Below are 22095 nucleotides of genomic sequence, written 5' to 3' on the forward strand. Positions count from 1 at the left end.
ACATTAGGGATGTGTGTACGCTGAAATGCTTGTGGCAAGGTCATTTAAAATAAATTCTACAATAAATAAGAGCTTTTTTCCTCCAGCAGATGCTTTAGATCAACGTGTCTCAAAAACACCAAACGTTGGAAAATCTTTCCTTGAGCCCAAACATGCTGACTGAGTCATTGTGTTTTCACAGCAGTTGTCTTGTACTACCACCAGTGCTGTCTATGTCCTTGTCTTTGTTGCATTATTGTAATGTGTAATGTCTAGAAACACAACGAGAGCTCAACAACCTTGTAGTTCCTTGTATACTCTAATGTACTTGGTCAATAAAGCACAAGCAACAAATATCAACCAAAATAAACAGGTAAATATGAGTATGATAAATAATATCCAAGTACTAGGAGATAAGAAGAATGTAAAAAAAGAAAGTGTGGATAAAGTTTTCCAGCCCTGCTTTAATGTCCTAGAGGGAGCGCCTACGTGTGCAGAGCTTACGTCACGAGCTTGTGACGTCACTGGGACCGAATCCAGGCATGTTGGAGTCGACTCCGATTCTGATTCAGTTACCTTAGAATCGATTCACGGTTCAAGAAACTAAAATGGAAGAGGAAATATTTTGAAATATCAATTAAATACGACACATAAGGCACTGTTGGGGTGCCATAATACATTGATGGTATTATGCACGACACTTATGATCCTTTGATAAATTGTATAGAAAAAAAAATCTACACATTTTACATGTGATTTGCCATAATGGCAATTATTTGTCGTACATATTGCGTACGTTTTTATTTTTATTTTTATGTTTCCAAAGAAAATACTAACAGACTGCTCGTATTTATGGTGTATTTAGATTAAATTTCTGGCTGATGAACTCTTTTTTCACTGAATCGATTCCAAGATTCTAGAGTCGACTCCTGTTGCTCAAAGCTCGAAATAAGAGAATCGACTCTTTTTTTTTTTTAAGGATCAACTCCCAGTTCTGTACAAAACAAAGATGTCAAACTTGTCTCATAGCGAAGGGACAGGAAAATCAGAAAATATTGTCATTTGGGATATTTTTACACGTTGTAGCTCTTGTGTATGTTCTGAGTAAATCTTATTTACACCGTTGTGTTTGGTATCTGGACTCTGGGGATATTTGGTTAGCCCTGGAGCTAAGTTTACACAAGAAGAATTAGGACGCAGGGGTTAGTTTGGCGCTTTTTAACAGACATTTCTTTAGCGTGTTAGCTCCTGGTACGAGCAGGGACGGGTTTTGGTGACGGATGAAACACTAAACAGTGTGAGTAAGCAGCTCTGGGCTTTACTGACTCATCTGTTTCTGATGTAAAAGAAGAAAATTACCGGCACCAGCAGCGGTTCTGACCGGACATCATCGGCGCGTGACACTTGGTAAGCTAACCCTGGTGCTAACTATTTACTTTTTCTCATATGCGAAAAAAAAACAGTAATTAAGATAGCTAGCTAACAAGTTTTAGTATATTCAGAGGGATTAAACTTTACATTTGGGTGCTATGTATGCATGTAAGTTAATTTATGTATTGTATACGCGATAACTCGCTGGTTCAAGCTAACCGTGTAGAGCAATAATACAATGTTTATTATGGTTCATACAGTTCGTGCGATGCGCGCCCTGTTTTGGGCTTTGCTAGCCAATGCTAACTAGCTAACAGTTAGCTGACGGTCTAGTAAAAGCAGAGAAACATAAAGCTTCCGTTTATAGGAAGGAATTTCCTTTAGGTTGCTTCTGTAGCTAAATATAAGTGTAAAACAGTCCCATATGTCATGATCAGTGGCTCAATGGCTTTAGGTTCAGACCAGAAAAGCAGTGAATAGAATATCAGCACCACACCCAAGCTACAGACTGGATACACACACACACACACACACTCTTCATTAACTCGACTCCGAGCCAGACTGTACACACACTTGTTATAATATCATCACTTGCTATGTGCCTGACGCCATTTTCCCCTTGCTGCGAGATCAGACTTGATTCAGGGTCACAGAAATCCACTTGTAGTACTTTTCTTCCCAGGACGCAGCTGCTTTCCTTCATTTCCATCATCAGTGAGGAGTTGTTGTCTGTATCATATTCAGGCCTTCCTACAGTCTGGATTCATCAGTAAGTAATTTAAGCCCTGTTCGGATGGGATTCGTTTTCCCTGCATGTGTTAAGTTCTGTAATGATTCGCACAGAATAAGTGATCTCTGTAGAAATCACAGAGATGGGCGTGTCTTCAAGATCTACACATACTGCATACACCTCATTTTAATACAAACGGACTGTTTTGTCCTTTATTACAAGCTCGCTCTTACTCTTATTACAAGTTACTTGTAGATCACATGACTAACACATGTAATGAGGCTAATACCTGTGATAGGGAATCAATAACGTACCTGAAATCCTGCAGAAACGCAGCGTCTGACATGCCTTTTTAAACGACATGTTATATTGTTCTGCGTTTGAAATTCAGCCAGTGCCTGGCTCCGGTTTGGATTCTGTGGCAGCTTCCTGGAGTGTCTTTATACTGATGTATTACTGACATGACCGATTCGGACCGGACTAAGATCCCGGAGTGTTAATTACATTTCTGCACCACCGCATGTAAAACTAATCCACGGCTCGCAAGATCTTAACAATGGCAGGAGGAAGCCAGGAGAGCAAAATCGGCTGTGCTGTCAGGGTGGGAGGGGCTTTACTCTGTCCCCCCCGTCAATCACAGTGACAGCAGCCAATCATTAGAATCTGTGAGCTCATGTATGTGGAAGACGGCGGATAGCGTGTGTGCCTCGTGACGCAATACGAGCAGCAGGTTGGCTGGCTTCACGTGTAAATAGAGCAAATACAGAAAACATTTAGTACCTGATGTACAAACTCCTAAAGTCTAAGAGCGTTCCTCGTTGCAAGTCTAGCATTTTTCTAACCCTATAATCAAATTTTTTGTTTGGCCACTGCAGTGTTCAGACTCTAAATGTGAATTATAGATAACGTGATATTGGGTTGTACAGTTACATCGTGAAGCTATAATACGTTTCTCTCATCTCCAAGTTTCTCTACTGGCTCACAGTGAGACGTGAAATCAGCCGGTTGGGGTTTCAGACTCTGTTCAGTTGAGCTGTAAGGTAGATTACTGATGAGATGTGAATTCAGGAACTGAAAAGATGTGTTTTAGGAAGTGTTATAACTATTGAGGTGTGATTTAATCCTTCCCCAGATAACCTGTGCTGATTACAGTATCCAGTGCCACATCAGCGTGATGCAAGTATTGCACTCAAATTACAGAATTTCAGCAGTTTAGGAATGAAAAAAGGTTTTGCAAACGATGCGAACACAGAGACGTGCAGGTTGAGAAACAGAGCTGCTGCTGAATTTTCAAAAAATCCTAAAACTGTATAACTATTCTCTTGTATCTGAAAACTGAACATCGTGTCCTTCTAATGAAACTGACCGAAGTTTTCCAGGCGGATTTACCTTTCACAGCACACACAGCCAGCATCCGGCAGCTGGATAGAATGACAAGTGATGGAACAGCTGGAATAAACATTATCCCTAATTTATTTTTTTTTTTAACCTCTGAAGGCAGATGGAGTATTTTAGGAAATGGCGAGTCTCACTAAATGACCTTGCTTACAAAATGGTGTTCTTGGGAAGAGGTTTAATCACGTTTCACAACGCATTGGCTGAAGGTCTCCTTGAAAGCTGCTTTTTTTTAAAGGCTCATTAAGATTGAGCACATTTTATTAAACATGAACTCAGCAGCAGGTTTGTGCTGATAATCCGGCGACACTCGGCTGAATGAAACAAAACAGCTCCAGGTAAATAGATCACAACAGGATGTTAAATGGTTAATATTCCACTCTTCCGTGACTTTGTCATGTGTAAGTTTTGCATATAGAGAACATGCTGGGTTTAATGTTTAGACAGGCCTCCCTCGCCCGTCCTGGAAGTGTGTCCTCTGACCTTGGTGTGTTTATGGAGGAACAGAAAGGCCTATTTTTTTATGCCACCGGTCTTGTCCCAAACCAAAGTTTTCAGTCTGTGACTTGCTCCTGAATGTGCGTTTATCTGCCCTGCTGTGGATCAGTGAAAGAAATAGACAAGAAGTTGTCGTCACTTGAAACCAGTTTCACATGTGACTCATTTGTTTTTTTGCTGTTGTGACGCTGTTGTGGTGTTTTGCGACGAGGCCTCTATAGGACATAAATAAAGGTTACATAATAAGGGAGTATTTATCATTTGTGACGCTCCCTCTACATGACATTGTGCTGCCGTAATTACGCACTTTGTGGGGTTAGTTGCAATTTTCGTGAAGAATTTTGGGCATTCACATGCTCTGTATATGTGAATATGTCTAGGTTTCCTGTTACTTTTGGTTTTTTTAGTTTAACACTTAATATATACGACCCTAATTGATATATGTATAGTTTTTATATCATTAGACCTTTCAACTAAAAAGCATACCAAAAAGCTAAAATCCAGTAAAAAGAGAAGAAATTCTGTTCTTTACAGTACAACAAACTTCTATCAGCCTCCATGGGGTGCTTGTTTATAATCTGGAAAAATTATCCAAAAAGGAGGAGGAAAAAACACAAAACTTTTTTTTTTTCACCAATTTGGAGCAAGTCTATGCCAAATAATTCTTAACTTATTGAGTATTTTGTAAATTATCGTAAATTATGGAGTAACCTCACAAGTGACGTCACAGATTTTAGTAGAGATTAACTAAAACTATAAACAAACGGTGCATATTGAGCATCGCAGAAATGTCTTCGAGTATAATGATATGATATTTTTGTGATATTGCCCATCCGTATTTTAATCCCTCAGCATGAACTCTGGAGAGAAAGAATATCCAGTGTATATATATATAAAGATGGCAGTAAAAAAATAATTACACAGTACAAGCGCCTGGGGTTTTCTTTCATTATCAGCCATTACTGTTAGAATGCAGTGTTTTCCTCCCGAATCTGCCGTGTGTCTCGGTTTTACTGCGTGATGTTACTGCATGATGTCAGAGTCAGTGAGTGAATAACAAGTGCTATTGTTTAGTGCCTGACACATCGGGAGCAGCACGTCGTCATGTTCCCATAATGCATTGTAAACACTGAGCATTTCAGTGCACTACACACTAGCTGCATTACAGTAAACTGGTGTTTATTTCTTTCCTTCCTCAGATTTCCTTCGCTAGGCTGAGTAAGCTGAGTAAATCCCACCTCCTGTCTGGTTTACCTCCTTTGGCTTGTTTTTGGAAAAATGGCAGCTAATAAACCCAAAGCGCCGAACTCTCTGGCCCTCCACAAAGTGATAATGGTGGGCAGCGGCGGAGTGGGCAAATCCGCGCTCACACTCCAGTTCATGTACGACGAGGTAGGACTTCAGTCTCGAAGATACGCATGATAATCCACACGCTGTATCGTTACCACAGACATTTCAAATTATTGTTACTCCCCCCGTGTCTTTGCAGTAAAGTGTAAAGTCAAATTCAACAAGTCAGATGTGTTCAACAGTGAGTAAATAAAAAAAAACCTTACTCACAAAATTGTCACTATATAAAAGGATTTTTCATTAATCTAGTAAAATACAGTCTTGCTATAACATCATAAATCATCTTAAAAGTTTTGTGGGGTTTCCACAATTAGCTTGAAGTTCCTTAAATCTGTGAAGCATAGCTGCAGGGTGCGAGATATTTTTGTTTTGTTACGTTGGTGGAAATCACAACCCATCATCATCATTACCAAGTTATTATACTGAATGAACACAATGAATGAACACAAATCCCTACAGCCACGCTCCAAAATCTAGTGGAAAGCCTTCCCAGAAGAGTGGAGCTTATAATAACAGAAACGGGGGAATAAATCTGAAATGAGATGTTCAACAAGCACATATGGGTGTGATGGTCAGGTGTCCACATAATACTGACTGTTGTAGGAAAATCTAAGGTTGATCATTTCCCTTATTTTATTTATTTATGTATTTTTTAAAATTAATGAAGTGTTTTGCTTGTTTACTTACTTGGTCATGGTGTGTGGCTCTCTCTGCCTCTCTCGCTCAGTTTGTGGAAGACTACGAGCCCACTAAAGCTGACAGCTACAGGAAGAAAGTGGTGCTGGATGGAGAGGAGGTGCAGATTGATATTCTGGACACGGCAGGGCAGGAAGACTACGCTGCCATTCGGGATAACTACTTCCGCAGCGGAGAGGGCTTCCTCTGTGTGTTCTCTATCACTGAACCCGAGTCTTTCGCTGCTACTGCTGACTTCAGGTTAGAAACATACCTGCGTTTAGGAACTCATATGAAAAAATGTGCTTGGTCTCTGTTTAATTCAGTTTTTCTTTTGTACGCTTCTATTAGATCGTGTACTGCTTTTACGATCCTTTTGTAACTAATTAGCAGCGCACAATAAAACATTGAATGATGAATATCTGTGTCCGTGTTGTAGAGAGCAGATCCTCAGAGTAAAGGAGGACGAGAACGTGCCCTTCCTGCTGGTCGGAAATAAGTCCGACCTGGAGGACCGGAGGCAGGTGGGAGCGGAGGAAGCCAAAGCCCGAGCCGATCAGTGGGGCGTCAGCTACGTGGAGACGTCCGCCAAAACCCGGGCCAACGTGGACAAGGTTCACAGATTTCATTTCACTCCTCGCCTGCGTCGTGCTGTAGATTCTGTCTGGATAATAATCATCTGTTAATGCTTCCTTTCAGGTGTTTTTTGACCTCATGCGAGGAATCAGAGCCAGGAAAATGGAGGAGGGAAAGGAGAACGGGAAAAATAAAAGGAAGAGCTTAATGAAGAGGATTCGGGAGAGATGTTGTATTTTATAATGACTGACTTTTTGCACTGTGATGTCACTTCCTCTCATTTCCAGTGTCTGTCTAATTACAGCTCATATTATTTGACTTCTCTTTTTTGAAGGGTAACAAGGGACAGAAAATCAGGTATGTACACGTGTATGTACGTAGGACTTGGAACAAGTCTTAATGAACGTAAGACTGATATGAAGCTATTTCATTTCATTATTTAAATGTAAATAGGTTGAGTCATATGACACTACTGTGTTGTTTTTTTTTTTGTTTGTTTGTTTTTTCATGCACACTGAGGACCCAGCACTACCATGAAATAATCAGTTAGGCTGCTTTCACATTTGGCATGTTTTCCTAAACGTCAGTGCACAATTTACCTGTACTCCTACAGGAAGTGGATGCAAGGCAGGCGGAATGTGGACGCTTTTAAAAAGCAGTCCAGTCTACAGCTGTTTCCGAACTTTCCAGAAAAGCGCAGAATGACACAAAGAGGCTTTTATTTTTATTTTTTTTAACTTCCTGACCAATCAGGCTGCAGGTAAGGCAAGCAAGAAAAACAAACATGGAGGACAGAATGCAGGAGGAAAAAACTTGTTGGCAAGTGAATATAAGGAGCACAATGGAAAATAATTCCTTCCTAATATTCCAACGTGTCTATTTTTAGGATGTTCATCAGTATGCATTGTGACGTCCCAGTTTAACTCTGGATGCAGTCACATCACACAATTAGCACCTCAAGTTCTCTTGAGTTTCTACCTCCAAAGCTACAGCGAACACAAACAACCTCCTCATCGCTAGAGTCACACCAGTCTTTATTTTATCTGTGATACTGATCATAATAAATCTAATCTAGATCGCTGATTCTAGATATATTATATATATCTTGTATATTAGCTCTGGAATACACTTCTTGTGGGAAAAACAAATAGAACTCGACGACAACGGAGCCAACAAGTCTTCGTTCTTGTTACAGATTTGTATGCCTGAAATACCCTTAAAATATCCCTTGACCATGTTTGGATCAATGCCAAAATGTAATCAGTTCATCAAGTGGTAGCAAGTATACAAATCCTAGATTTTAACCATTCTTTTTTGAGGTATTACACTGACAAGAATTTCCTAAGGAAGGATCGATGGCAAAAATCCAGAAAACAGCTGTCGAGTTCCTGAGCACGAAGGCGTACTTAATGTCTCTGTATGCCAAAGAGGAAGGATGCTGTTGGAAGTAAAACTATTTGATCTTGCTGTGACCTTGACTCTGCTGGGATCAATTCCAAAATCTAATCAGTTCATCTGCTGGAGGCAGGAAAAAAAAAAAAAAAACACACACACACCAAGTGTGAACGCAGCCTTAGTCCACTACATGGGTTTTTAGGTTATTTGGGTTCTGTGTGCACTTTAGAGAAAGGTATACAACAAACACAAGCATCCTCCTTACATGAGCTTTTAAAAAGCTGGTATTCATTTAAGTAAAGCTTTCTAACTGGAAAATCTATTCTCCAAAGTTTGATCCGTCACAAAGTCAAGGTTATGGGTGAAATATAAATTTGATAAAGATCAGTGAACTAGAACGAGTGCCTTGACTTAACACTTACGAAGTTCCTATTAGTGGTTTTTAAGAAGTGACACTAATTAAAGTTTGGGGTAGATCACTTATTACACGTTTCTGCTCACTTGCACACACTCGATTGGACACGCTTTAGTTGTGGATCACCGTATTCAGCACCAAGCTTTTCTAAACCTTACTTACCTCAGCACACTCAGAGTGAGGTTAATGTGATAGGCGTACCTCGTGTGTGTTTGTGTGTGCAAAGACAACAACCCTAACACTACATACATATATATGGTGTAAACACACTACTTCATTAAATTAAATAGATCCCTTGGAAACAGTAAACATATGCTGGGCCTGTGGGTCTCGGAGACAGTGGTGGATATCACAAGCAACAATTATCAAAATTTTTATAGCTATTAGTCTGTTTGACTGAATCATTTTAATCCGAATCTCAATAACTCAAAAACAAATAGAATATTTATTTAGAAAGCAGTATGTTTCTCTAAATCTGTACCGAGAGGGTCCGTGGAAATAATTTTACAGTTAGGGTATGAAAAGTTTGAGAGCCGCTACTCTAGCTCATGCCTTAATATTATACAGTATATATACAGTACTGTGCAAAAGTCTTGGGCATGTGTAAAGAAATGCTGTAAAGCAATGATTCCTTCAAAAATAATGAACGTTTCTAAAAATAAAAATCTAACACAGAGCAGTAAACAGTAATAAACTGAACAAAGTCAATATTACATGTGACAAATCTTTTTCGTTTTAAAAATGCACCAGTAGTCTCAGGTATTTGTGCAGTTTTATAATGAAATTATCTGTTGAGTTTTACTGAGCATCTTAGAGATTCTGCCACGGTTCTTCTCTGACTGACTGTTTTTGCAGATAATCCCCGACAGCCTTCATTATGTTTTTTTGGTTGAAAAGTGGTGTTTTATGTAATATGTAACTTTCTTCACTGACATACAAAAATATTTCTGTATTATAGAATTTTTTGTTGGAAAACTAAAAAAAATTACTGACTTAATCCTGCAGAAGTCATAAAATAAACATCTAAGACAAAATTTGTATTTAAAAAATAAGGATGACTTTTGCACAGTACTGTTCGAACCATCAGACTTTACCAGATTTTAACAGATTAGTTGTCTTCCCTGGAAAAAAAAAAAGCCTGTATCAGTATGACTTAGAGGAATTTACCTAATACTCGTAATACTGATGCTAGTTAAAAGAGGAAACACAGTGACTGATTTTTTAATTATTCAGTCTTTTTCATTATTAACCGCTTTAGTCAAATCATATTTTTAAAGTGCATTTCAATTTCTTTGTCTATGTAATGGAAAGGGCTGTTTTGTTTTCTTCTTTTCCAAAATTGTGTGCAGGCTTTAAAGTTGCATCGCATGAGCTTATAATGAACTTTAAAAAAAAAAAACAGAAAGAAAGAAAGTAAGGAAAAGTGCTGCAGACCTCAGAACACCATCATCTCACAACATCCTCAACAGACTGATCTGGTTTTGAATGAGTGTTTATCTGTGGAATATATAATTACATGCGTCACGTGGGTCCGTCGTAACACGATGTACAGCTCTATATATTGAAAATTTGAATGATTTGAACGATCGTTTCTTGCTAACTGCGATTCACTAACAGTCCTGTATCGTTAGCGATGTTGGCACTTCAGCGTGGATTATTCCTGTAACCTGTGGATTGAACTTTTTCTAGCGTAATAACTTTGCTGTGTGGTAACTGGTACTCGGGGTAATGACGCTGAAACACAGTGTGCTCTGCTGAAGCCCTTAGCTACTTTTTGTTCTGAAATGTTGTGTTAATTTATGCATCTGTCTAACCCAGAGCCAAAAAAATTAAAATACAAGAGATTTTATTATAATATTTTGTGGCTGGTGTTGTTCTTGTGTATCTGTCTAGTCTGAATATTCAGCTCAGTGTTCATTCTGGATTGTGTAGGTGCTGATTAATTTTCTATACCAGCAGATCAGATATCAACACTACTGTTAAACTAAAGCAGTTTTCAACAAAGAGGCAGACGTTTTGCATTACTGAAATATTAATGGATTATATTTATGACTGGTGAAAGAAATTACAGAAAGAAATTAGATCTCACTTTTTAAAAAACATTTAAAGATATAAAACTTAATGAGACAGTCTGCTTATTGACTGTGGAACACAGACACCTCCAACACTACCAGTTCAGTAAATCATATCGGAGGAAAAACATCAACAAAGGGTTTACATACAGTGTCTTTTTGTCCATAAACTTTTTTTTTTCTTTTTTTCAAATAAACTCATTTCAAAGCTGAGTTAGGAGTAACTCGATTGAGGTACCTAAGCATTTAGAAAATCCTGAGAATGTTTAAAAAAAATTATACATTGCTAACTTTCTTTCTTTTTAACAAAACAAAAAAAAAATGACAGGTCTGAAATAAAATTAAAGACAAAGTCAAAAAAATATTTTACAGAATGTACAAAATTAGAATAAAATGTCTAAAAAAGGTTGTGCTGGTTGAGTTGATTAACAGCATCGGGTCAGAGGTAGATTAGACCTCTTAATGCTGTTCACACACACAGCAACACGTCAATCAGCGACTCCGGCGACGATTATTCATCCCGAATAATTATTAGATTATTAATAATTATATCCCCAATAATTCCCTAATGAGGAAGCTCAGACGTGATCCAGTTTGCACGGTGTGTTTTTTCCTGATTTAAAACACACATTTTAGTGTGTAATGAAAACACTACAATGGGAATCTAATAAACTGATGAAATGAATGTGTTTGAGGAGGAAAAGCACAGCCGTGCTAGTGTGTGTATGCGCCTGTCTGGATCCTATACTCAAAAGTAACGTACAAAAAGTACAACAGGATAGAGATATCCAGGATATAAAATCTAAAAGAAAATGCTGTAAACAGTGAGCATTGGAAGTGTTATTGCTGCTGGCATGTCCAAGTCCGGGTTTTTGTGTGTCCAAACTCTGAGCAACTGCAGAGTTGGCCAATGAAATATTCTTTTAAAAAAAAGAAAGAAAGAAAAAGCTAAAAAGTCTGTTTGTTTAAGCGGTAGAGTTTTTGTTGTAGTACCTCCCTGTCCTGCCTGTGTGTGTGGCCTGCTGGGAGCTGCATTTGGACTGGGTCTGGGTCACTGAAACGGGCTGGAGGTTAGCCCACGGGTCCTGAAGCATGGACGCTTTGTAATACTTATCCATATCGTTTGAGCCTCTCTCCCTGCCGTACGGCGTGGATGTCCGCGGAGAACCCTTTAGGAGACAATTTACTTCATGTAAAAATAGGACAAAGAGAAATCTGCTGCGTCTGTGGCACAGTATAGTGTTGCAAATTATTAAGCACATTTTATAGCGATCATTATTTGTAATTATGCAGGTTTAACTCAGGCTCAAATCTGAGTTACTAAGTTAATCAAGTCTGATTTAATAGCTACACTCGTAGAAAAAAGGGAACTAAACTGTACCTCATCACTGTAGTAGGAACGTTTGTTTTGCACAGTTTCATCCAACAATTTTGTTCAACTATTTTTAAATATACAAAATAATGACCATCACAGTTCTACAACATACTACCAAACTAAATAAAATAGATGATTTATTAGTGCTAAGAGCTGTACTATTGTTCTTCATATGAAACCAATTCACTGGGACATTTTCAATGTGTTAAAATAGGCAATGAAAAATAATTAAATTATGCTTCTCCTGTGTGCTGCTTCAATATGGAGTCAATTCATTGTAATGTTTAAAGAAATATAAAAGCAAACTTCTGAAAAAGCTTTAAGAAACTATAATATGTATTATATGTAAACCAAAAACTAAACTAAAAATTAAAACTGGAGTCAGAGTAGTTTATGGAAGAATGAGAAGATAAACAATTTTTTAAAATCTGAAACCTCTGTAATACTGACACTGACTGTGACAGTGTGGACCTCAGTGAATGTGTATGTAGTAAACCTTTTAAAATAATTACTCTAAACACGAATTATTTACCTTAAATCATTCTACCTGCACTACATTCACATTCCCAGGTCAGAAATATATACAGAGAGTAAATGTGCCAAACATGTCCGTGTGAGAGGAAGCAGGCCAGTGATGAGGAAGGTACAGTTAGTACCCTTTTGCTCTGAGAGTGTGTAATGGCCTTCCAGGCTCTGGGTCTCTACCTGATATCCGCTGTGTGCTCCGGGACTCTGATAAGGCGACTGTCTGTAAGTGGGGCTACCGTTCGACCTGCGCGGTGTGTGTCCCGCGGATTTGCCGTTATATATCCCGCTACCACCGCCTCTATTACCGCTAAACTCTCTGGGCGGGGTGTGTGTCCCCGGAGAGCCGCCGTACGACCCGAATCTGGGTCCATACGGCCCGTTAGGGAAAGCCCAGGGCGGCGAGGGGAACCTGCCACCCGCTGCCCTGTCCAAAGCGGCCGGAGGGGTCCGAAATCCGCCGCCTCTCGCGCCAGCTGCTGGATGCGGAGCTCGGAAATGTGGTCGCTGCATTTGGGCTATAGAAATAGCTTAAAATTTCAGAAAAGGTTTTTTTTTATCAGATAGCTTCACAAGTCCGATAAATAATCACACGCCGTTTTGGAATAGAAACCAAAATACCCAAGCTGACCCGGAACAGGAAGTTGCAACTAGCTGCTTTATCCGCGACGGAAAATCATAAACCTTTTTAGTCAGTGCTCCTGTCTAAAATGTTCTTAAATTAAATTCTGAATTCAATGCTCGTTTAGTAGTCCATTTTGATATTTAATATATTTTAACTTTCTTCCTAATTGGCCATTTTCACAGTTCCGGGTTTGTCGCGAACTGTACCAACGGTACAACAAAAAAAAGAGTCCGACCTAAACACAACCCAAGTACAAATCAGTTCCGCAGACCAACCGCTGTAATCCGCTTCTCAAACGTTTCTTATTTTCTGCGGTTATTTGGCTCTTCAAGCGACCCCAGTGCCTCCGAATAATATGAACTTTACATTTCTAGAAAGAAATTTCCATGCTGTCTTTCCACATGAAGATGTCCTTCGGTCCAGATCCCCGCTGTGAACGCACGAACCACGCAAATCATCTGCGCGTCTCGCGCTGCAGTTCCGCCGTTTAACAGACTGCGAGGAAACCGCGCGGCATTGTGGGTAATGTAGGATTTGCTTTACATTATCCAAATCCATCATATCATTAGGAATCTTATTTTATTACAAGTATCTTAAAATAGTAAAATAGAATATCCAACAGTTTGTAGAGAACTGGGAGTAGCTACAGAGTGCAAATTTAGAAAAAGTTTTTAATAAACAAATCACAAATAATGTCATTTTACATGAACTAGTATGGATTTTTGCACTCTCAGGAAAAAGGGTACTACACTGTACATTTACTTGTCAGAGAAAGTGTACATTTTTGTACCTTTTACCTAGAATAGTGTGTGTGCATGTGTACTGTACTTTACTGGAGTAAGCATTACTCTAATTACAGATAATTAGTCCATTTATACACTTTTAAAGGTATTCTATATCCATGTTTCCAGGCAAAAGATAAATATTAAAAGTATAAAAGAGGTATGCTTGATGATACCACCTCAGTGACAACGAAAAGTACAATTTAGAGAGTGTACTTTTATTTTTCAGAGAGTGTACTTTTATTTTGATCTATATCCCCTTCTGTTATCTATTATCTTAAACAGTTTTTTAAAAATGCACTAAGAGAATACAGTGTAACTTTAAAACTGTTCCTGTATTTATGTTTAATTATACTGAACATCTTTTTGAACAACCAAATGCAAAAAAAAAAAAAAAAAAAAAGCTCAGTGGTCAGTAAAAACAAATTTATTCATCTTTATAAATACATATAATCTTATATATGATATCTTATATATGATAGCTGATATTTTTAATGTACACAGTAAATAAGTGAATGAGAAATGTTTCAGCAGAAAACTGAGAACAAGACACAGTTTCTGTACAACAAAGAAAAGCCATATTCACTGCTGAAAGGAAGCTATCAGTGAATGTTAACAGGCCCATTACCACCTCACAGGCACAGAGAGCTGAGGAACGCCACACCTATACTCCTGCCCTAACCTCAACCCATTCACACCTCAGTGTTTCACCGAAACAAACTGTAATGCAATCAAACAGACACAGAATTCTGCCCATGCAACAAGATTTCATTAGGCAAAAATACTCACCAGGCTTTTAAAATAAAGATAAACAAGACAAATGCTGCACTAAAATACAAAATAGGCTATTTATGCAGGTTATTGTAATACCACACATTCACCATTAGGGGCCGCTATTGCCTGAAGAATTCTGACTCTTTTCAGTGAGTCAAATCATTTGTTTCATTTGAGTCGATTCTTTCGTCTCACAAACGACTCATTGCTATTTTTTCTGACCCGGACAAAGTTTTGCTAAATTATAATCAGTTATTGTTGTTCTTGGACTAAATGCGCTTCTTGAAATCTTATTCTACCTTCAAATTAACAAAAATAACATACAAAAATCACCCTCGTGTCATTAGCAGGGATGCTAACCACCTTTTTCTAATTTAGATTTAAACTCAACTCTGTTCCTCATTTGAGAGCAAAACATGGCCAAGAAACCTCATAAAAATGAGACTGTGGTCTGAGATGGATTAACACACATACTGATGTTTAAAAAAACTGCTTTAAATAGTTACCAAGGCGCCACAACTGTGGAATCAACCCTTCACAGTTTACTGTTCATTTTCATTCAGTCATTCATCAGCAGTAGCTGCTTTATCCTGGTCAGACTAGCTAGCTCCATGTTAGTCCATCGCAGGGCCTCACACACACTATTACACATTTACATTTATGGCATTTGGCAGAGACCCTTATCCAGGACGACTTACAATTATCTCATTTTTATACAACTGAGCAGGTGAGGGTTATGGTGCTGGGATTTGAACTCGTTTTTGGGAGGTTGGAGGAAACTGGAGAACACAGAGGAAACCCGCACAGACACGATAAGAACACGTAAAACTCCATACAGACAGAAACCCGAGGCCATGATAGAACGCTGGAGCTTTGAGTTTTATATACTGTAATGTGCACCATGTGAATAAGGACTGGCAGTATTCTCGAAGTCGCACTCTATTCACTACATAATTCATTATTTGGGATTTTTTTTTTTTGCCATTTTCTGTAGTCTTAAAAGGGGGAAACATACAATCAGCATATGAATTCCCATCACAACAATCCAAATCTTCCCTATCTGTTAGTGAATACCCACGATGACCCATGATTGATTTGTTTTTATGTAGCTAGTAAATCCCCACACCAAAAAAATTGCTCTAATCTCACAACAATGTGAAGAACTCTGTCTCCAAGTGACCCAATTAAATTTCGTTCTTACTTATATGAGGGTCAGCAGCTCTCACATCACTGTTCTCATTAACAGAGAACGGCTTAATCACAACCGTGACTGGTGCCACAAAGGCACGGCTAAAGTAAGTACACCCAAAAACAAAGCACTGACACAGTTCAGCCTGGATTTGTGCTTCGTCATGGCCTTGTTGTGGATGTGACCTAGGGGTTTATGGGACAGAAAAGTAGGAGTGAAGTCATGGACTGAAGTCATGGACCAATGGACAGTACAGACAAGCTGTATTGTCTCATCAGTGTTCCAGACAGTGACCTCTTTCCTGTTTCCCTTGGGTTTCAGACAACCAGGATTTGCCAAACACAAGAATGACACCCAATACACCTACTCTCACTCCAAAATCTCCCAGTTGGGTTGAGATCTGGTGAGTCGAAAGGTCGTAGCATATGATTTTAAATCATTTCCATCCTCATCAATCCCTTGAGTGAGAGCTCGAGCACAGTGGATGAGGGCGGGGTCATCCTGGAAGAGACCACGCCCATCAGGATGGAAATATTTCATCATAGGGTAAAGGTGATTAGTCAGATCTTTCCTCCCTTCTACACAGGCAAGTTCAGCCAAAGCATATCCCCCTAAGTATTACATAGCAACTGTTTATTTTTTCTTTTAATTTGTTCTTAAGGTTTGTTTCTAAGTGTGGTGTAAAGCTGTCGGTTCAGTGCTGAATAGTTCGTAGGTATAAATATTAAAATGACTATTGCTTAATTTTTCATAGTTTCAATGCTGTCAGTGTCTGTGTTGGTTTCCTCTGGGTCTAAATTAACTCTAGGTGTGTGAACAGGTGCTTGTGTGTTGCCCTTCAGTGAGCTGGCGTCACATCCAGGGTGTATTCCCGGATCGCTCCCAGTGTTCCTGGGATGGGTTCCGGCTCCACCATGACCTTGACAGGGATAAAACACTTACTTAGGATGAACTAATGAGTGAATGAATGAACAACATGAGTGAACTTTAAAGTCGTTGATGTAGGCTAATAGCAAACTACAGTGAATGAATGTGGTCAGTGTTACAGATTTAACACTACTAACATCTAAATGTAAAGAAGTTCTATTTTACACTGCTGACAGGGTGAGCAGCCATGTTGCCATGACTTCATAAGCTGAACTCGAGTTTGAGAACATCATCATGACTTTCCAAGCAGAAATTCCATGTTGAAGTCTTTGGATTTTCCTAGTTAAAGGTTGGAAATTCTGAATTATGAGTTTTACTTGAATGCAGCATAATGAGTCAGTAAATTAAGGGGTTGAGCACTTGAGTGTGAGTCTGAGACTTGTGTCCCAAATCTGATCTCAGCAACTTCAAGTTTTCTGTAATTTATGTATTTTATCAGAACATCTAGTAACGTTTCTCTATCTGTCTCTGTTTCTCGCTCTCTGCTATTCACACTATGCTTTTTGTCACTTCTTTTTAATAGAACACAAACCTCTAATGAACCTGAGCCAGTGTCTCATCAGTAAAACAGTGTGTGTGTGTGTGTGTGTGTGTGTGTGCGCAGAGACCTGTGTCTGGGTACAGTCATGCTCTAATAAATAATCAGATCTTGTGACCAGGCTTCATGCTTCGCTGCTCTCATGCTATTCACACTCAGTACTGTGGGGTTTCACACTTTTCTCTTTTGAGCAGTTTGAAGTGAGAATTACTCATTCCTTGTTGCAAACACACTTTTATTGATTTCTTATATTAAAACATGCAGGGCTGATATTTCAAGACATGATGAAATATTCTGTGAGGAAACATTTATTTAGCATAGTTGGAAGGAGTCTCCAGTGTTAGCAGACAGACTGGTCAGTGAATGACTGTTTCTAGCTGCAATAACAGGAACTAACTTGTTCCGCAGATGTTGCACAACATTAAATGTAAACATGAAAATGTATAAAATGTACAACTCATCATTCTTCAGTTAATAAATAAATGTAAACAGTGGAGAATTCCTGTAGTATAAGTGTAATAAAACACTTCAGGGCATGCTGATATATGAAAATAATCAACTTCAGGGTGGTAACAGTAACTCCGCTTCCCATCATTAATTATTTTCCTATAACAGACCACCCCCTAGTGTTTTATTCCTTACTTAATGCTTAATAATTGTGTTATTGCTCAGTAATTATATCATCAAGGACACCGAAGGCTCTGTGCTGAACTCCTCAAGCTGTGCAGAGAAAACTGATTAAGGAAACTTCGCTTTCACTCCCTTAATACTCCAAAGGTGTGTATCTCTTCTCCATATGTCTGGCAAAGTGAAGAACCATCTGTTTGGGGATCAGACCCAGGAATGTCGTAATCTCATTTTAACGAAATATTCATCTTAATCAGACAGATGCCGACGATGATCCAACCGAGGATCTCAGGTGTTTGTCTGGCACACCTCGTCCTGAGACAGTTCCCTGCTGGACAAGATGGGCGGAAAGTGAATTGATGGATACAGCTATTATGCAAAACTACTCAAGAACGTGTGAAGCAAACGTGAGACAGCTCTGGATTTAAATCCTCTCAAGGTGCTAAATATTTCTTCTCCACGCATCATTTAGCCAAGCCGAGGAGGAAGTCGAACGTTCACACTTCAGCCGACGTTGAACTACAGCTCTATTGTGATTCAAATCGCCGCCTGGGGAACGTGAAGACTTAGAGCTTTTTTCACGGTTGAAAAGGAAAACAGAAAAATGACCGTGTGATCCAAATGACCTTAAGGATGAGACAGTTAAACTTGGTTCAACTCTTCAACTCAGGAAAACAGTACAGCATGTCATAACATGAAAATTCATCTTAGATCTGCCTTATCAATGAACTTTTCTGAAGATTTCTTCTTTTTTAGGTCACAGTGTAAAGCTACACAACACAGAAACATTTCTTAATTTTATATGATTTAGTTAAACCATTTTTAGCTTTGATGCACATGATGCACAGAGACATGCTAGCACGCAGTGCTCCTACGCGATAGCTACACATTGTGAGTATCTTCAGTGCTATTTGGGGCAGTCGTGGCCTAATGGATAGAGAGTCGGACTTGTAACCCGAAGGTGAACCTGAAGGTTGTGGGTTCGAGTCTCGGGTCCGGCAGGGATTGTAGGTGGGGGGAGTGAATGCTCTCTCAGCCACCCTCAATACCACTACTGAGGTGAGACCCTTGAGCAAGGCACCGAACCCCCAACTACTCCCCGGGCGCCACAGCAAAAAAGGCTGCCCACTGCTGGTGTGTGTTCACGGTGTGTGTGTGTGTGTTCACTACTGTGTGTGTGCACTTGAATGGGTTAAACGCAGAGCACAAATTCTGAGTATGGGTCACCATACTTGGCCACAAGTCACTTCACTTCACTTCACTATTCATGGGAACGCTGATCGGTTGGCTGGGAGGTGGATTCAAATTTATATTGTTTAAATCAATGCAATGCTTTTCAAAGTACATCTGAAGTGCAAACAAAATAAAGTGTAAACAATCAAATTTTCCCTCATCCAGTACTTTCCGACTTCTGTAGACAAGCTCATGCTCCGAACCTGCTTTGCGTAGTCCGTTAAAAACCTTAAAAGAGCTCGTGATAGAAATGGCTAAGAACACTAGCTAAATTGAAGTGCTTTGATACAAGAGTCGCTCCTACTGCTGAATACAGACGAGTTAAAACATTTCAGAAATACTTTCCATGAGAATTCACTTGGTTTATAATTAATCATGTGAGGTTGCTTTTTTTCCCAGCACTTTTCAAAACAAAATTGTGCCTTTGTTTTCTTCTATTTATTATTCCTATAGTGAAACACAGAACTCGCATCATTTTCAGCCCCTTTTTTGGGTGTATAATTCAGTAAATTCTGGTGTTGTTCATGGCCTCCTAGAGGAAACACTCACGTTACGTGGGAGTACTAATACTTCACCCTGTGTAGGTGTTGGCAGAGACACACACACACAATAGTTTACATCAGCCCTTTATACGGCACATCCTCCACAGAATTTTCTGTTTAAGTTGTTAGTATGGTAACAATAACTAATTATAACTAACTAATTATAATTATAACTGCTGTAATAGAAAATGAGTCAACATTTTCTGACCAATCAGAATCCAGAATTCAGCAGCGCTATGGCATAAGTCACTACTGGTTATTGTTTTGGGTGTCCCCCATTTTTGAGGATATGTAATCTATGAATATTTAAACCTCAAAGACCTGTTTTACCTCAAAGTATTAGGAATGAATTCGATTAATAGAAAAATAAAGATATCACAATCTCTTAAAACGCCTACATAGAATAATGTACAAAGAACTGTACATGTATGCAAGACAAATAGATATCTATTGACTTTGACACATCTTTTATCTTCAGTGTGAGCACTAAGAGACAAGGTTTTGCCAAAAATAGACTCCACAAAACCACATGAAATGGCTAGAAATTCCCAGATCATAAATTAGCAAAAAATAATTACATAACAAGCATTTTTGCTTCTTAATATGACTGTCATTCTTTCATATAATTATAGTACATAATAACTTGCTGGTATTATATTATGCCCAATATTTCATCTCTTTTTGCCCATCAACCAACAGCAGCTCATATTTTGGTTAATCACATGCTGATGACAACAAAACAAAGGGCACTCTGTGTTTTATACACAGAAAACTTTGTGGGTTTGTAATTGTTTTTTATTGCTCTTGAGTAAGTCGGGCGCTCTTGCACGGCGCATATGGACGGATGATTAATGCGTCGTTGCACTAAAATACGGAAAGGCCTTTCCAAAAATAAACCTCATTCTTGCTTAACACAGAGGAAAAGCAGTCTTTGTAACCCTTTATGTTCTCAAAACCCACCAGCTGGTCAGAATCTCACTCCTCACACTAGTAACTAGGTGCATACTTGTCCTATAGTTCCCATTAAAGCCAATTAAAAATTCCAATTAAAAATGCAAAACCAGGACATGAGGTTTGACACTCTACTATACAGAAGAAAAGAGATCTAATAATGCATGCATTCATTCTTAATCAGTAAGAACTTTACCCTGATCAGGGTCGTACATATTATGTACATCTAGGGGAATAACAGCGACATCCACTAGACTACAAGTCAGAACCAAAACATCCCTGTCCATCAGGTTTCTAAATAGAATTGTAAAATGTTCAGTGATTTCATGCACAGAAATGTTGACAAGCCTAAAAGGTTCCACTGTTGTCGTGATTGTTGTCATGAGCTGTGTCTCACATCAAAAAACGACACGTTTACTTTCAAAAGTATTTACTAGTCTAGAAGCGCCAGAAGACTGGTACGCAAAACAGAACTTTGAAGGCTACATGAGAGGTATTTAAAATTCACACACTAACTGTAATAGGAATACCTGTTGTGTTAGTACTCAATAACTGTCTAGAATCGTACATAATTATGCCATTTGAGACGCAATGCTAGTTTGTTTAGTTTGTTTGAACCCAGTGTCATGTAGTGTTATACTGCCCCCACTGTTTACGTTGGGATTACACCACATGGACGTTTAGCGTTTATTTCTGGCAATGTGCACAATGATGCTCACAATGACCGTCAGGTATTTTGGGGAATACTTACGGCAGTATGCATACTTATGGTGTGTTCAACTAAAAATTGCAAATCTGACTTATGACTAAGAAAAAGCAATGTAAACTCCCTCAAATTCCTGAATGGAAAGTCGGGAAGGTCTTCTCAACTCCGAGTTGCATCCGTCAAATCAACATGGCTGCTCACAGGATCAACAGTAAACAAAATAGCACTTCTTACGTTTACGCTACGAGTTGTATATGACGTAATTCCGTAAACAACAAGTTTCCAGTTTCCAGCACTTTTCTTGCTGTGAAGATTTCAATCATCCAAATCAAAAGCGCCTCACCAATCTCTCATCTGAGAAAGTTCATCAGTTCTTCATGCTCCAAATCAGTTTTTAGAACATAAATTCAGTCTTCAACTGAACTCTACAAATACCACTATGTAGAATTTGCACTCTAAAAGCTCCTGATGCCTTTGAGTTGGAAAAGTTTAGCGTGTTAGTTAAGGGTTGGAACTAAACGCAGGAGGGTGGATAGTTCCAGGAACATAGTTCAACACCTCTCCTGTAACATCTGGAGTGACTCCAGTCCTTATCTAAGTCTGATTTGATGACTTGTCGAACGTGGATCATACAGTAATAATACAATCTGTGTGAAACATTCGAGATAAGACATGATTACACAAAGTTTTGCTTCTCCTTCCTCCATTTCCAAAGCAGCATCAGTGTCCTGGACATAATCTTCATGTCATATTAGACAGGGTGGAGATTACGTCAGCTTTACAGACTCTAGGCTTATCCTGTATGTACGTTTTCACCTTCCTCATTACCCGCTCTGACAGTCTGA

General features: G+C 38.9%; 2 protein-coding genes and 1 long non-coding RNA gene across 4 annotated transcripts; 2 read left to right on the forward strand and 1 right to left on the reverse strand.

Annotated features, from left to right (window-relative positions):
• Positions 1 to 945: 945 nt before the first annotated feature.
• ralab (v-ral simian leukemia viral oncogene homolog Ab (ras related)) lies at positions 946 to 10241 on the forward strand. 2 transcript variants are annotated; one of them, XM_026941137.3, is made up of 6 exons: positions 946 to 1386; positions 2033 to 2119; positions 5173 to 5365; positions 6051 to 6259; positions 6438 to 6612; positions 6698 to 10241. In XM_026941137.3, the coding sequence occupies exons 3-6, from the start codon at positions 5252 to 5254 to the stop codon at positions 6815 to 6817; spliced, it is 618 nt and encodes a 205-aa protein (XP_026796938.1). In that variant the 5' UTR covers positions 946 to 1386; positions 2033 to 2119; positions 5173 to 5251; the 3' UTR covers positions 6818 to 10241. The 2 variants fall into 2 exon arrangements, with proteins under 2 accessions (XP_026796938.1, XP_026796937.1); XM_026941136.3 differs by lacking the exon at positions 2033 to 2119.
• Positions 10242 to 10409: 168 nt separating this feature from the next.
• On the reverse strand, positions 10410 to 13412 carry mplkip (M-phase specific PLK1 interacting protein). Its single transcript, XM_026941531.3, has 2 exons — positions 12537 to 13412; positions 10410 to 11625 (listed from the first exon to the last, which is right to left on the reverse strand). Exons 1-2 carry the CDS (start codon positions 12867 to 12869, stop codon positions 11422 to 11424), a joined length of 537 nt encoding a protein of 178 aa, XP_026797332.1. The 5' UTR covers positions 12870 to 13412; the 3' UTR covers positions 10410 to 11421.
• On the forward strand, positions 13367 to 19107 carry LOC117599939 (uncharacterized). Its single transcript, XR_004580285.2, has 3 exons — positions 13367 to 13503; positions 17864 to 17968; positions 18076 to 19107. It is a non-coding gene; the product is annotated as an uncharacterized LOC117599939 (long non-coding RNA).
• The last annotated feature ends 2988 nt before the right edge of the window (positions 19108 to 22095 follow it).

Source organism: Pangasianodon hypophthalmus, chromosome 21, assembly GCF_027358585.1.
Source record: "Pangasianodon hypophthalmus isolate fPanHyp1 chromosome 21, fPanHyp1.pri, whole genome shotgun sequence".
Taxonomy (NCBI): domain Eukaryota; kingdom Metazoa; phylum Chordata; class Actinopteri; order Siluriformes; family Pangasiidae; genus Pangasianodon; species Pangasianodon hypophthalmus.

What these genes read in the sequence shown, in the direction of transcription:
- ralab (XM_026941137.3), top strand. Translation starts at nt 5,252, where the DNA reads ATGGCAGCTAATAAACCCAAAGCGCCGAACTCTCTGGCCCTCCACAAA. An exon ending in TCCAGTTCATGTACGACGAG is followed by an intron (nt 5,366 to 6,050) that starts GTAGGACTTCAG and finishes TCTCTCGCTCAG; the next exon opens with TTTGTGGAAGACTACGAGCC. An exon ending in GCTGCTACTGCTGACTTCAG is followed by an intron (nt 6,260 to 6,437) that starts GTTAGAAACATA and finishes TCCGTGTTGTAG; the next exon opens with AGAGCAGATCCTCAGAGTAA.
- mplkip (XM_026941531.3), bottom strand. Translation starts at nt 12,869, where the DNA reads ATGCAGCGACCACATTTCCGAGCTCCGCATCCAGCAGCTGGCGCGAGA. An exon ending in GAGCACACAGCGGATATCAG is followed by an intron (nt 11,626 to 12,536) that starts GTAGAGACCCAG and finishes TGTCTCCTAAAG; the next exon opens with GGTTCTCCGCGGACATCCAC.